This window comes from Suillus bovinus (genome assembly GCF_016758785.1).
Source record: "Suillus bovinus strain UH-Sbo-P2 chromosome Unknown EDB93scaffold_67, whole genome shotgun sequence".
NCBI classification, from domain to species: domain Eukaryota; kingdom Fungi; phylum Basidiomycota; class Agaricomycetes; order Boletales; family Suillaceae; genus Suillus; species Suillus bovinus.
Genome location: NW_024542123.1, coordinates 202255 through 214831, shown reverse-complemented (window position 1 = coordinate 214831; position 12577 = coordinate 202255). Strand labels below are relative to the sequence as shown.

Genomic DNA, 12577 nt, shown 5'->3' with positions numbered 1-12577 from the left:
TAGGGGGAAGTGATTTCGCAGGGGGGGCGGTCTCGTAGGTATCAGGGAGAGTGGGAGTTTCGGGCTCGAAGACAGCTGGTCTAAGGGTGAACGTTGGCTGAGGGATAATGGGGAAAAGGGGGTTCGTGTTAGGGGAGGGTCCTATAGTCTCGTCGTCTGAAAGAGAGGACTCGGATGGTCCTTCGGAGGTGTCTATACTTGATTGTACTGATTTGTGACGGACCGGCGTGCGGGGGGGGTGCAAGAAAGGATGGTTGCGTCAACGATAAGGTGGACGGGGAGTCGACCGTGTTTGTGCGAGTTTGGCTCTTCTTTGGAGCCAGCGCAAGTGGCTGCTTCTCGAGCTGTAGCTGCACGTTAGGATGGTAGTACTTTGAGATAATTATTGTAAGAATGGTCCAAAGACCGGGTATTGAACGAGTCAGACTAGAAGATCTGTAGAGATCCGTGAATCCGATTCGTAATGCAAGGGGGTGTTAAGACAGATCCCCTCGCGGTGGGCTCCAAAATATGTAAGGCTATCTGCGAGTTCGACGGGGATCGTCGAAGTAACCGATAGTAGAAGGGATCGAATGTATAATGAAAGACTTTTCTAACTAGAGTGCTGAGGCTTCTGACGAGAGGACGTTTCGGACGGAATGCGCGCGTGAATCTAGCGGGGGAGCAAAGACTGATCATAATGAGCGTACATGCGCGTATTTAAGTTGTGAAAATAGGGTAAGGGTCCTTGCTGTAACGAAAAGAATGATTTGGTGAGACGGAGAGTAGTGGCGTTGAGCCTAACAGGGTGAAACAGCGATAATAAAATGGAGTACGAGAAGTTTTGAATGGTTGGTGGTAATGGTGCAGTACGTTGAGCACCTGAGTGACGAGAATTTCGTATTGGTTTTGGCTGTTTTCGGTGTGTCAAGGGAGGGATTATGAAAATAGTGACGAAAGAAGGTTTATAGATGTCTGGGTATCGTGTAAGGAAGGCGGGAGAGCGAGCTGGTTGTCGACGACAGTGAGATAATGATAGTAAGAGACGAAGGATGTAACCTCGTAACTCGGATGCGAATGTGACGCTTGTTCGCATCCGTGAGTCACGTGGTTGGTTTGGACTTTCGTCCGAACGCTTGGTTTTGAAGCGCTGGTCGGGGCACAAAGGATATGTGATCCTTACAAAGGCCAGGTATGGTTTTGAGGATCGAACTCGAACCGAACCCCAAAAGATTCCAGCGAAGCGAAACGCATGAATGATAAAGTCAGCATTGAAGGGTTGGCCGATGACTCCGGCTCCATAATTCAGTGACGAAGAGGGCCCTCTACAACCTGAAGATGAGGAGCAACACTTTACCTACCTTTTGCTGAAAGAGATGTCTTAATAGGTACTGAGTTCACGTTCGTCAACATAAACCCTTCCAGCCGTGCGAAGACGACTCTGAGATATCAAATGGTTTTGATACCGGGTCGACAGCTGGTTAGAAACGCAAATGATCAGTAGATGGTAATTCCGGACCAAATTGCTGACGGACCTTGGCTGGCAATTTGCTGGCCTTGTAGATCTGTTTGAAAGCACAACCAAATTCCAAATAACAATATTCAGCATATAAAAGTCAGCCGTCCTCCTACTGTCTTCTTCAAATTATCCGATCCTATATCCCACGACTCACAAATAATGCATGTTTCTTCTGCAATTGTCCTCGCCGTCGTTGCTGCGTTAGCCTCATCAACCTCTGCCAATCCCGCTGCCGAGCCTGAACCAGCTGATGCATATAATTGTCCCAAGCTCATTTGCGATATTGACAAAGAATGCAGTACGTGTATTTTTCGGACTTGCGTAAGCATCGGTAGTTTTCCCAGATGTGATAACATGGCTCACCTGCGCGGCAGTTCATATTTCTCTGCATAGTGAGTCATGTTTTTGATTTCACATCCGGCAGTATAGCCGTTGGCACGCACTGACGTGCGAGTTATTAGTGATTTGTAGAGTTGGTCAAAGCGCGATCATGAAAACATGGGTGGAGTTGGCATAATTTTTATTCGGTCGGTAAATTCCCGACGACTAGTCTGAAAAGTTCTGTTGGCAGGAAATGTCATTTTCTCTACAAAAAGAAACTGTGAGAAAGATTAACTTGCGCTCACAAGATGGATGTAATCGCAACCGCTTCTGTCTTACCTCGCACTCCGGCGAATATCAATGGCCTTCTGAGCGCGGTGTTGCTTGGTCCCGGCAAATTCGATCCTAATGTCCTCGAAGATTCAAGCAAAGCGAAACGAATGGATGATAAAGTGAGCATTGAAGGGTTGGCCGATGAGGTGAGTTGTCGATGATACCAGAACTGTCGTTGTTAAAAAAAAACACTAAATAATCACACATTTTGAGGACGTGTTCCTTGCAAATAAAATTGAGTTGCGCGAAAGCTTCGAGCGCTAGAGTTTGCTGGCTTTGTTTCATCGAAAAGACACTCGTAAAGTCCATTTGTAGATTGTCAATGGCTTCTAGTACAGATAATCTGCAGTAGGGGAAAATATGAACAAAAAATGAGTAGCAGCAGGTGTAAATGAGCAGGGACATTGATGGGTACCGCCGGCCGAGACGCAAGCATCTAGTGCTGTGTAAGCAGGTCTTTCGGGCGTTGCCGGTGGTACCGTTTTCGATATTTTCACAGCGGGGAACTTGAAACCAACATTTTACCACCTTTTCCCGCCAGTGACATTACATTCGAAAGGTATTCTAGAGTGCTCTGGAACGCTCTATGCCAGGTCTCGAATATTCTGCCCAGGTCCAGATCTGCTTTATCTTGCAAGAGGTAAAATGTTGAAGTCCCCGATGTGTTTCTCTCGTATGTCATGCATGTCATGCCCGTACTGCCTACGGCAGCGAGTATATATGAGTACTGCTCCAGAAGATTGAAAATGACTCATACATACTGCATTTTTGGCTCCATTATTACGACATTCACATCGTAAGTTTGTTTTAGAAAGAGGATCAACCCGTCTCTTCGAGGCAAATTGTTCTACATAGGTCTCCGCAGCAATTAATATTGAAATAATTTTAGAACTCATGACCCACCTCGTGTTCAGGGTATCTTATCTTTGATTTATCAGACTTCGATTTGTAGGCGTCCTTGGCCGCCTGTGCACTGGAATGACTCAAGGTGCTGTGCTATCGATGCTCCTGACCACGGAATGGGCCGCAATTCGCATTTCCCTCGAAGAATCCTCGAACACGAGGCTTCTAAATCCTAGAATTACGTGAGTCTGCGCATGGTCGTCCCGTCATACCTTCGAATGATTCACAGTGCTGTGTCGACCTCCAAGCGCTCGAGTCCCGCATAAAATGGCTGCGTCGTTCTCACGAGCTACGATCAGCTTTGAAACCATCTTCGCACACGATCGCCATCTTTACCTATCCCGATCATCATGGCACAACGCTCTCCAAATGGCGTGTCCCAAATGCACTACCATCCTGAATACTACCTTAGAGACGGTGATGTCACCTTCCACGTACGCCACGACTTTTGTATGTCTCGCTCGCGCTGATCGCCGCATGCAAACAGGTCGAAGGCACCTTATTCCGTGTTCATCGACACTTTTTTGAGCGCGAGTCACAGTTTTTCGTCAAGGAATTCGCAAAGGCTCCCAAGGAGGGAACTTCTGACTTCAGCGCATTTCGACTCGATCAAGTAAACTCTGCCGACTTTGCGAGGTTCTTATGGGTCTGGTATAGTCCGTAAGCATCGATGAGAATCATTATATCACGCAGGCATCGTCGTTGATCGCTACGCACAGCTCGTACAGGCGCGAAAGCAAACCCAAAGACCACTGGTTAAGCATACTGGAGCTCTCGACGATCTGGCAATTCCCAGAGATAAAGCAGCTAGCCATCGATGAGCTCCAGAAGCTCAACATCGAACCCGTTGAGAAAATTACTATATACGACAAATACCAGATCGATAGATCGCTTCTCTTGTCTGCATACAAGTTCCTATGCAAGCGGGCGAGCCACATATCCGAAGAGGAGGGTGAGCGGCTCAGGATGCCCACTGTCCTCAGGATATATGAGGCTCGCGAGCGTGCATATGGGGGCCCAGCGGAGAACAGGATCCGCAACCCGATCTCCGCTGGTGCAGGCGATGAGGAGCTGGAAAAAATTTTGATTGATGTATTCAGTCTCAAAGGTCATGCCACTAACGGACAGGACGCGCAGCCGCCGGTAAAATCAGACGATGTGCCAATCATGCAGACTCCGAAGCCGCATGTGAATGGAGCCACCAATGGCCATAAGACGCCTGCATCAGGTTCGGTAAGTAAAAATGTTCTGCTTGAAACCGTATGTTGTGGGACTGATTGAAACATAGTCTACCCAAAATGATAATAAACAGAAAGATGCGGAAAAAACTAAAGGCACGGTATGTTGAGCGACTTAGTAAACGTACTTCACTGATGCTCAAGGCATACAGGGAAAGAGATGAGTGAGGAGCCAGCGGAAGGCGGAGGCTTCTCGTCTAAGCTCTCTTTTTCTGTGCTGGAGAGGAAAGTGGAACGCGCTCTGCTTGATTTGTACCTTCCAACATTCATCCAATCTGTTATGACAGCAGTATTCGCATATATTGTTATCGCTGTATGATATCCAAATCTCTCGACTCGACTCTGTACGACCCATGTATTCTGCAATTATTACCGTCGTGAAAGATTCAAGCCCCAGCAACCAGAGAGAATTTGAAGTCTAGTTGAACCCCGTTTCACGTAGAAGTGATTTGATCTAAAGCGTACCCTTATCCAGCACCTGTACTTCTGCACTCAGTATCATGATAGATCCAAACCAAGTGTGTCAAGAACCCTCAAGTTGGGTTGTCTTCTCGTATTCTTTGGTCGCTTGGACGACACTGCACGTTGTTTCAATACCATACACGTCTCTGTAACGCTTAATGCTCGCAATCACCCCGAATTCAGAAACATACTACAAACAGATCGTTCACTGATAAGTAATCGCATCTCATTGAACGAGCACTAATTTTACCTTCAGGAACCACTCTATAAGCATATTTAATTCCTGATACGACAAGCATCTCACCAATCTCCTTCGGCAGGCACCGTGGCAGTGACAGAGATATGAAAACCGACTGCAGCTGTAAAAATAAATAAAAAGGTTTTCCAGGGGCATCATTATGGATGAGAAGTGCTCACCAGCTAGCGATATATACATAGCGTGAAACGCGTTGGGTAGTAAGTCGTCAATCAAACGCAATTCGGAAGGATCATTTTGGCGAGATAAAGAGACACTGAACTTAACATAAAAGAAGAGGTTTAAGTTCGTGACGGCGAGTCAAATTCGCGATCTTTGAATATCGTCTCGGGAGTTGTCTTTGATGAGCTCCGTTATCGCACTACCCTGCTCGACCGTAGCGATATAGCGATCACGACCCGTCTGATGTCATTTGGCTGTGATCCTCGAATCAAGGCATATCATGTCAACATGTCATCAAGTTAGTCAACTCCGATTGGATTCAAGCAACAAATATCTTACTTCAATAACCGGAACTGGCCATATCGCATCTCACACCATGAGCACACGGAAGCGAGCGAGATGCATTTAATGGAAAATACAAGCTGATTCCCATCAGCGAAATCTTGTTCATTTTATATTCATGAACACGATCGGAACAGTTCACGTCTAAGCTTGCACCAACCTGCAAGGTATGTTCAGAGGTAAATTTCATGCTCGAATCCTTCGATCAGTAGTAACTAACATAATATGCGTCTTCACAAGACGGATCATTACATGAAAATCTACATTACCAAAATTTGTAGTCCTCGTCCGTGTCATCGTCGACGTCCTTCTCATTGCAATACACTTTCAGAGGCCGCGAAATGCGTTGATCAGAGGACGTCGACGAACCTGGAACAGCATCAGCAGTGGCAGAAACACATGATCGATCTGTACCCACTATTCTCGGAGAAATTGAATTCATGGGTATTGTCGATCGCAAGGGTATATAATTCCATCTCAGCTTTGGCTCGGCGCATTTTTGCTTGCAAGGTGAACGAATCCCGCTCGCTAGTGCGCATATAGCCGCTGTCGCACTCGTTCGCAAGCGACTTCGCCATCAGTTCCGCCTGACTAGTCTGTTCTATTTTAAACGCCTCGTAAAAGGCTTCTTGAGCTCTAGTGGTGACCCACGTGCTCAACAGGGGTAACGAAGGGGTGATGTGCTATACAGAGACCGTAAGCGCAATTAAAGCAGAACATCACAGCACTCACGTTCAAAATGGTGGATTTTGGTATTTCTTCCTGCGCGGTGGTTAAGCGACTCTGTGCTGAAGTAGGGTCGTCCAAAGAGGAGAAAGTTTCAATGAAAGGTTCTGCAGCTAGAATGAGGTGGGCTTCGTTCCTACTTAACCAAGCTTCACACTTCTCTTGCGTAGCTATCGAACAGGCTAAAGGTGTAACCTCTTTCTTCGACAATGGCATCCCGATCCTATGCATGGCTGTATCGCTGATACATGGTAATGCTTCAGAGCAAGAAGGTTTAGACCAGGATCCTAACCCCAGAGTCAAATAAACTCACGCGTCCGGTATTGCTCAAGGCGCTCGATAGCCTGGCTATACAAAGAAACCTCTATCTGACACCTTTTCCTCCTCTCCTCTATAAGAATCCGTTCCACGATCGCATGACTTCTATCATCTCCACCAAGACAAGAACTCTGGTGCAATCGTAACGTTTCCTCCTGCTTCGTTTCAATACTGCGCTCTCCAATTAATTCCCAAAGATCAGCAGGATAAACCCGATCTTTAAGCAAAAACGACAAGACGAATAATTCAGTCCGGAGCTATGCGATGCGTGGATCAGGAGGTAGAACTCGAGTGACGCGGGTATCGACTGACTTTCTGGTTCGCTACGAGTCCGATGTAATCATCCAGCAATTCGGTGCCTAGTGAGTTGGAGATTTGAAAGATGCTGATACGAGCAGCTGATGAATCGAATAGGACCGGTGAAAGATGGGATGACATGTGGAAAGAGTGACGTACTGTGTGGGGCGAGTGGGAGCTCGGTGGATTTGATTGTATCACTATATGTATCACGTCTGGCGGAGGGCGAAATCCAGATTTGATGAGATCCGTTATCTTCAAAGCTCTTGACAGGCGTAGGACCTACTAGTCATTCCTTCAGCACACGGTGGCGCAGTAGACTAACGTTTGAATGTCTGCATGTGAGTCACATGACACAAAATGAAGTAGACGAGCTGCCAGTGCCACTCGGATCACAAATGAGTATCCACTAACCAGCACTTATATTTGTCCACTTCGGTTTGGGCCGAGATCGATTGAATGTTCAGTTTACAGCAGCAAACGAACTTGAACTATAATCGATGATGTCAAGCGCACGGCAAGATACATGGGAAGACATGACAGGAAGGTATTCATGCACAGCGGCAACACAGCGGCATATTGAAAGGTACGATAGACGCCGGAAACTCGCAAATAGGATCATGGCATGTGAAGTAATGGAGAAAGCCGCGAGGAAGTTGGCTCGGTAATGTCCGACCGGCGACATGACAGACGGTCCACGGTCGGGTTCAACGTGCTTAAAACATACCATCCTCTCATCACAACCCACCACTCGTCGATGTATCTGTGACACTAGTTCATTAGCTCGATATAGGAGCCACTTGTGCCCATCAAAAGTCAATTGTGCAACCAGTCAAATTGGGACGAGCAGAGCAATCCCGGCGCGGGTGAAGTATACAAGAAACGCCTTTAAGGATTCGACAAGCTTGTGGAACAGAGACAAATCTTCCACGTCTAAAGACTGTCTAAGGAGAACATGGGGAAAGGCAAGCAGATATCATCCCGGAAACCACCGCTGACTCGGTTGAGAATCAATTGGCACGGGGGTCTGCAGCAGATCGCTTGAGTTTTTCTGGTATCAGCAATCACTAGTAATGTTCTTTTCGTCTCACCAGCATAATCAGCGCTCAGCAACCTAGATCATGTACCTACTATGTCACACTCTGAAAAACCCCATCGAACAACGTCCAGTTGGCTCTCTGCTTCGCATCCACGTGAATCCATCTGATTTGCACGCGGCCAGTGCCGCTTATGCAAGTGCTCCGCAAGTACTCCGGCTTCAGAGCGCACTGCAGACCAGCATCGTGCAGCACATATCCTCACTCGTTATGCTCATCGTTCCTTGCTTATTTCATCGCCTATCATCTATCTACGAACACACCGGTCTTCACCTTTGCGAATTTGTGACGTTGAGATGAATGCGCCTGAATCACCTAGTTAGCACGCATTTCCATGTCAATTGTGCTGCGAGATCACTTACTATTTCTGTCCTTTTATAAATCTGTATGGAACGTACCGTTCTCGCTATACTTCGCTGGGGCCTAACGCTAGTACTCATCTGTGACACTAGATCATCAGCTGGGCTCGGCAGCCGTTTCCAGCCTGCGCGCCACAGAAGTCAATTCGACCGAACGTAACCTGTCTTGGCTTGGAGAGCAATGATCAGGTGTCCAGCCGGTCAGATCGGAACGAGCAGAGCAATATTAATCTTGGCGGTGTATCTATCTAACTTGACTGAACTCTACCTAATTAGAACATGAGGAAAGCAAGTTAAAAGTAATCATCCCGGGAACCGCCGCTGAACTTGTATTTGTAGACCCGTCCGCCGATTTAGCCATAGCTACCATTGGTGAGATCACCTCTGTATGTCTAAAATTTGTTGCAGAGTACCCTCGTCTCACTCACTGTATATATCCCTGGTGTCGAAAGTTTAACTGACGCCAAGACATGATAGTAGTCAAATCAGGGTTTCGGGTTGTAAGTAATTTACGAGAGGATGGCCGTAAGGTCAAGTCGGCATCATCCCTGGTAACCGTGACATTGACCACTCTCGTTATCTGTATATATATCGCCGTCCCTGCACTCGGATTCAGCATTCAAGGTACTAAATTCCCTGCAACTGTGGTAGCTATCTTCGAGGCATGGGCGCTTGTCGCTTGTCATACGTGCGACCCGCACTGCGGGGGGCCGCCTGCCATAGCGCTCTTAAAGAGAGGAGCAGATTGAACCATCACGTATGCCCCCAACTTCATCATGACCCTCTTAACATTGGCTATCATATTACTGCTAACCCCGTTTGTTCGCTCCTCCCTGCCGAGCTTCAATGGTACCAGTGTTGCTACACTCGACGTCACTGACTCTTCATCCTGCGGTAACACTAGATCTTTGTGGGACATCATCTGGAGTTGCGTTGCAACTCTATTCGCATGCACGTGGACCGCGATTCATCCAAACATCCCAGGTATGGACGAGGGGAAGTTCACTGTTTTCTCCCGTCGCCTAGGCATCATGATGATGGCGCTAATTGCCCCAGAACTCATCATCACCTGGGCCACAGTACAGTTTCTAAGTGCTCGTGACACTGCAAAGGCCTTCAATGATGCCTTTGGTGTGCAGCTTCGCCAGGCCCACAACGACCATCCAGATATAGGAGAGAACGAAGCTACGTTGCTCGGTGAAGTTCCTGCATCAGATAGAACGAACAGCCCGCATTCAAGTGCTCTGCGCATGGCAAGACGTGCTTTCAGAGGTCGGTTACCTGCTTGGCCCTTCGGTGTAGTATCTAACTTCGTTCAACAAACGTCTCAGAGTGGACAGTGACGCATGGTTTTTTTGCATGGATGGGTGGATTCACGCTCTACTTCAATGACAAACAACGAGCCACCCTCACACCAAAGGAACTTCTGGATTTTGTTCGTGATGGATCAGTGGATATACCTGTCATCATGAAGGCAGACATAGAAGATCGAAGCAAGGGCGATGCATTATCCAAAGGCATCGCAATTATTCAGCTGGCGTGGTTCGTCTTCCAGCTTGCCGCCCGTTACGTTCAAAATCTCCCGATGACTCTGCTCGAAATCGACACCCTTGCTGTAGCTGCCCTGACCGGCATCGCCTATGGCTTTTGGTGGAAGAAGCCCAAGGACGTAGGACGCCCATATGCTGTTTATTGGAAAACAGCTACCTCTCCATCATACGAATTAGCCTACGAGTATGTAGTCAACGTTCTCGCTTGAATTTTTTTCATTTGCCTGCATTCTAGCAAAGTAGACGGGATATTCTCTGCTAAAAACTTGATTGATCTCTTGTTGACTTACATCTATCCCCTTCCCAGTCTTATGGGCGTTGGCATCTTTAATTCCCCCCATAGCGTCCATTCACGTCGGGTTCCGTCTATAGGTGGCTACGATGTAAATGACGCCCGCCGTCATCGAATCATCGTACTTCTCATCGGATGTTTTAGCGGGGCTGTGTTTGGAGGCATACACTGTCTGGGTTGGAATACTCTGTTTCAGGGGCACACAGAGCAAATACTATGGCGTGCGGCCTCCCTTGGGATAGTATGTGCGCCTATATCTATTTTTGTGCTGAACAGCTACGCCATTTGGCTGGGTCATTTTTGGTTGGACCATTTTTGGCGGGACCAATCTTGGCGGGACCATTGGAACAATTTAGGCGAGACTATCGCATTTTTAACTTTACTCATCAGCCTTTTGATATATATTGTTGGGCGTTTTACGTTGATTGTGCTCGTGTTGATGAGCTTTCGATCGTTACGGACTCCTGGCATATACGATACGGTAGCCTGGACCAAGTTCATTCCACATTTGTAATTTCTATTATTCACGTCGCAAGAGTCACGGTTATGAACTTGCTACCTCTTGAAGCACGGTTCGGGTTGGCTTTAAAGCAAAGCTGGCTGTGCTGCATGATCGTGAAGGAACGATGAACACGGAACATGCACACGATTCCAATCTGAACGCAACCACGACGCTGTCTAGATCAACAAATTGCACTGCATACAATCGAGGAGATGTGAGCATCTTCTGCACATCTCGCAAAGTTTATCGGTGTGCTGCAACTAACACTGGGATGTGCGTCTTACTAGTAAGAAAGATATCGCAGAGGAAAATATACTTGTCCTTGTGCATCGGAGCTATGCATGACCTCCGCGATGGCCACGATCAGAGGGAAGGTCCAAGTCCAAGGTCTCGCCAATGTTCAAAAGAAAATCTGTTGCGTAATCCTTCGATTAGTACCAATCAACATCAATATATGCATTTACACAACGAATTCTTACATGGGAAACTATACTATCGTATTTATCGTCCATGTCCTCGTCGCTGTCCTCGTCGTAGCTGCACATTTCCTTAGATAGAGGCTGTTGAGTAGTTTGATCGGTGAAACTATGACGCTGACAGTGACTCGAGTGCTCAAGAGAGGTAATGTGGGAGATGCGCTATAGAGAAACGGTCAGTGGAGCCAAGCAGACTATTACAGCACTGACGTTCAAATCCAGAGGTGAAGGATTTTAAATCAAAGGTTCTGCAGCCGGGATGAGGTCCTCGTTCTTCATTGACCCAGCTTCACAATTCTCTCGCGTAGCTATTCAAGTTGAACAGGCCAGAGGTACGTAGGGTACGGGTGGATGTGCCAGAGGTGCAGCCGCCGTCCTGAACATTGATGAGGGAGCCCTAATCTCATGCATGGCTGGAAGGGGCCTCGTGCGTGCTGATACTGGTGAAAGACGGTATAACATCTTGCATGAACATCATTCTTGTAGGTGGTGCGCTAGTACAAATCTGTTAGATCTGCGAATATATTGGTAGCACCCTGCAGACTGAGCTCCAAGCGGTAGAGAACAAAAAATAAGATCTGGCGTTTCCAATGTAACATTCGCAGGTACCTGCTCGGGAAAAAATGTACATGAGGCGTTGAGACCCTCCCACCCTTCCGTGGGAATTTCCAATTAGGTAAGTTCTGCGGCGCCAAACAGCGGACGAGCGAACATTGAGCGAACATGTCAATTGCCAAACATCGTTTCGTATATACGACTTTTACATTCAAAAACATCACTTTGTCTTATTCTGAGAGCTGGTGTTGTTACTGCATACGTTACTGGAGAACCTATCTGCCTCTGGAGCATCAAGCAAACAACACAAAGTTTGGCAAAACGAAACTAGTCACGGTATCCGACCGGTGACAGATACGTTTACTAGTATGCGCCGTTGAACGCCGTAAGATCCCATCTCTTGAACATGGATGATCCAAACTTCCGAAAGCCATTCACGTTGTACCTGTCAACGTCGGACACACCAGCTGCATTGGAATTCTGGGTCGCTCCTTATATTTTAGTCACCATGACTAAATATCGTTACGACTGTGAGCATGAGTAAAAGTCAGTGATCCTTCTCACATGTTGTCCACTTGATGCTTTGACCATTGTGCTTTGCTTACCTTTCGGCATATTTTGCTCTCTGTCAAAGCTAACCACTCCAAGAAACCAAGACAGCTGTGAATCGATTTCGAGTGTCAGGTATGACCTGATATGACATGACCCTCAGCTAACTAAACACTTTTCGAGGCAGTTCTTCTCGCCACGCAATGTCAAAGATCAAGATCTCTGCTTGCAGGGAGGACTTTGTAGCAGTAGTTTCACTATTTCATGGCTTCCACCTTTAAGACGGAAATGACGAAATCTACGGGGATTTGGAGTTCTTATGTCGTTGGACTTCAAGTAGA

The 12577-nt window shown here is 47.1% G+C and overlaps 3 protein-coding genes across 3 annotated transcripts; 2 read left to right on the top strand and 1 right to left on the bottom strand.

The window, feature by feature from the left end:
• Positions 1-3405: 3405 nt before the first annotated feature.
• On the top strand, positions 3406-4336 carry EDB93DRAFT_1091806 (uncharacterized protein; the record flags this gene model as incomplete). The annotated part of the gene is made up of 3 exons (XM_041446386.1): positions 3406-3489; positions 3543-3715; positions 3775-4336. 3 exons carry the CDS (start codon positions 3406-3408, stop codon positions 4334-4336), a joined length of 819 nt encoding a protein of 272 aa, XP_041304007.1.
• A 1444-nt stretch (positions 4337-5780) lies between these two features.
• On the bottom strand, positions 5781-6997 carry EDB93DRAFT_1254043 (uncharacterized protein; the record flags this gene model as incomplete). Its single annotated transcript, XM_041453556.1, has 5 exons — positions 5781-5884; positions 5934-6198; positions 6248-6498; positions 6555-6816; positions 6872-6997. 5 exons carry the CDS (start codon positions 6995-6997, stop codon positions 5781-5783), a joined length of 1008 nt encoding a protein of 335 aa, XP_041304006.1.
• Positions 6998-9088: 2091 nt separating this feature from the next.
• Positions 9089-10243, top strand: EDB93DRAFT_1169690 (uncharacterized protein; the record flags this gene model as incomplete). The annotated part of the gene is made up of 3 exons (XM_041450299.1): positions 9089-9129; positions 9154-9584; positions 9644-10243. The coding sequence occupies 3 exons, from the start codon at positions 9089-9091 to the stop codon at positions 10069-10071; spliced, it is 900 nt and encodes a 299-aa protein (XP_041304005.1). The 3' UTR covers positions 10072-10243.
• Between the last annotated feature and the right edge of the window lie 2334 nt (positions 10244-12577).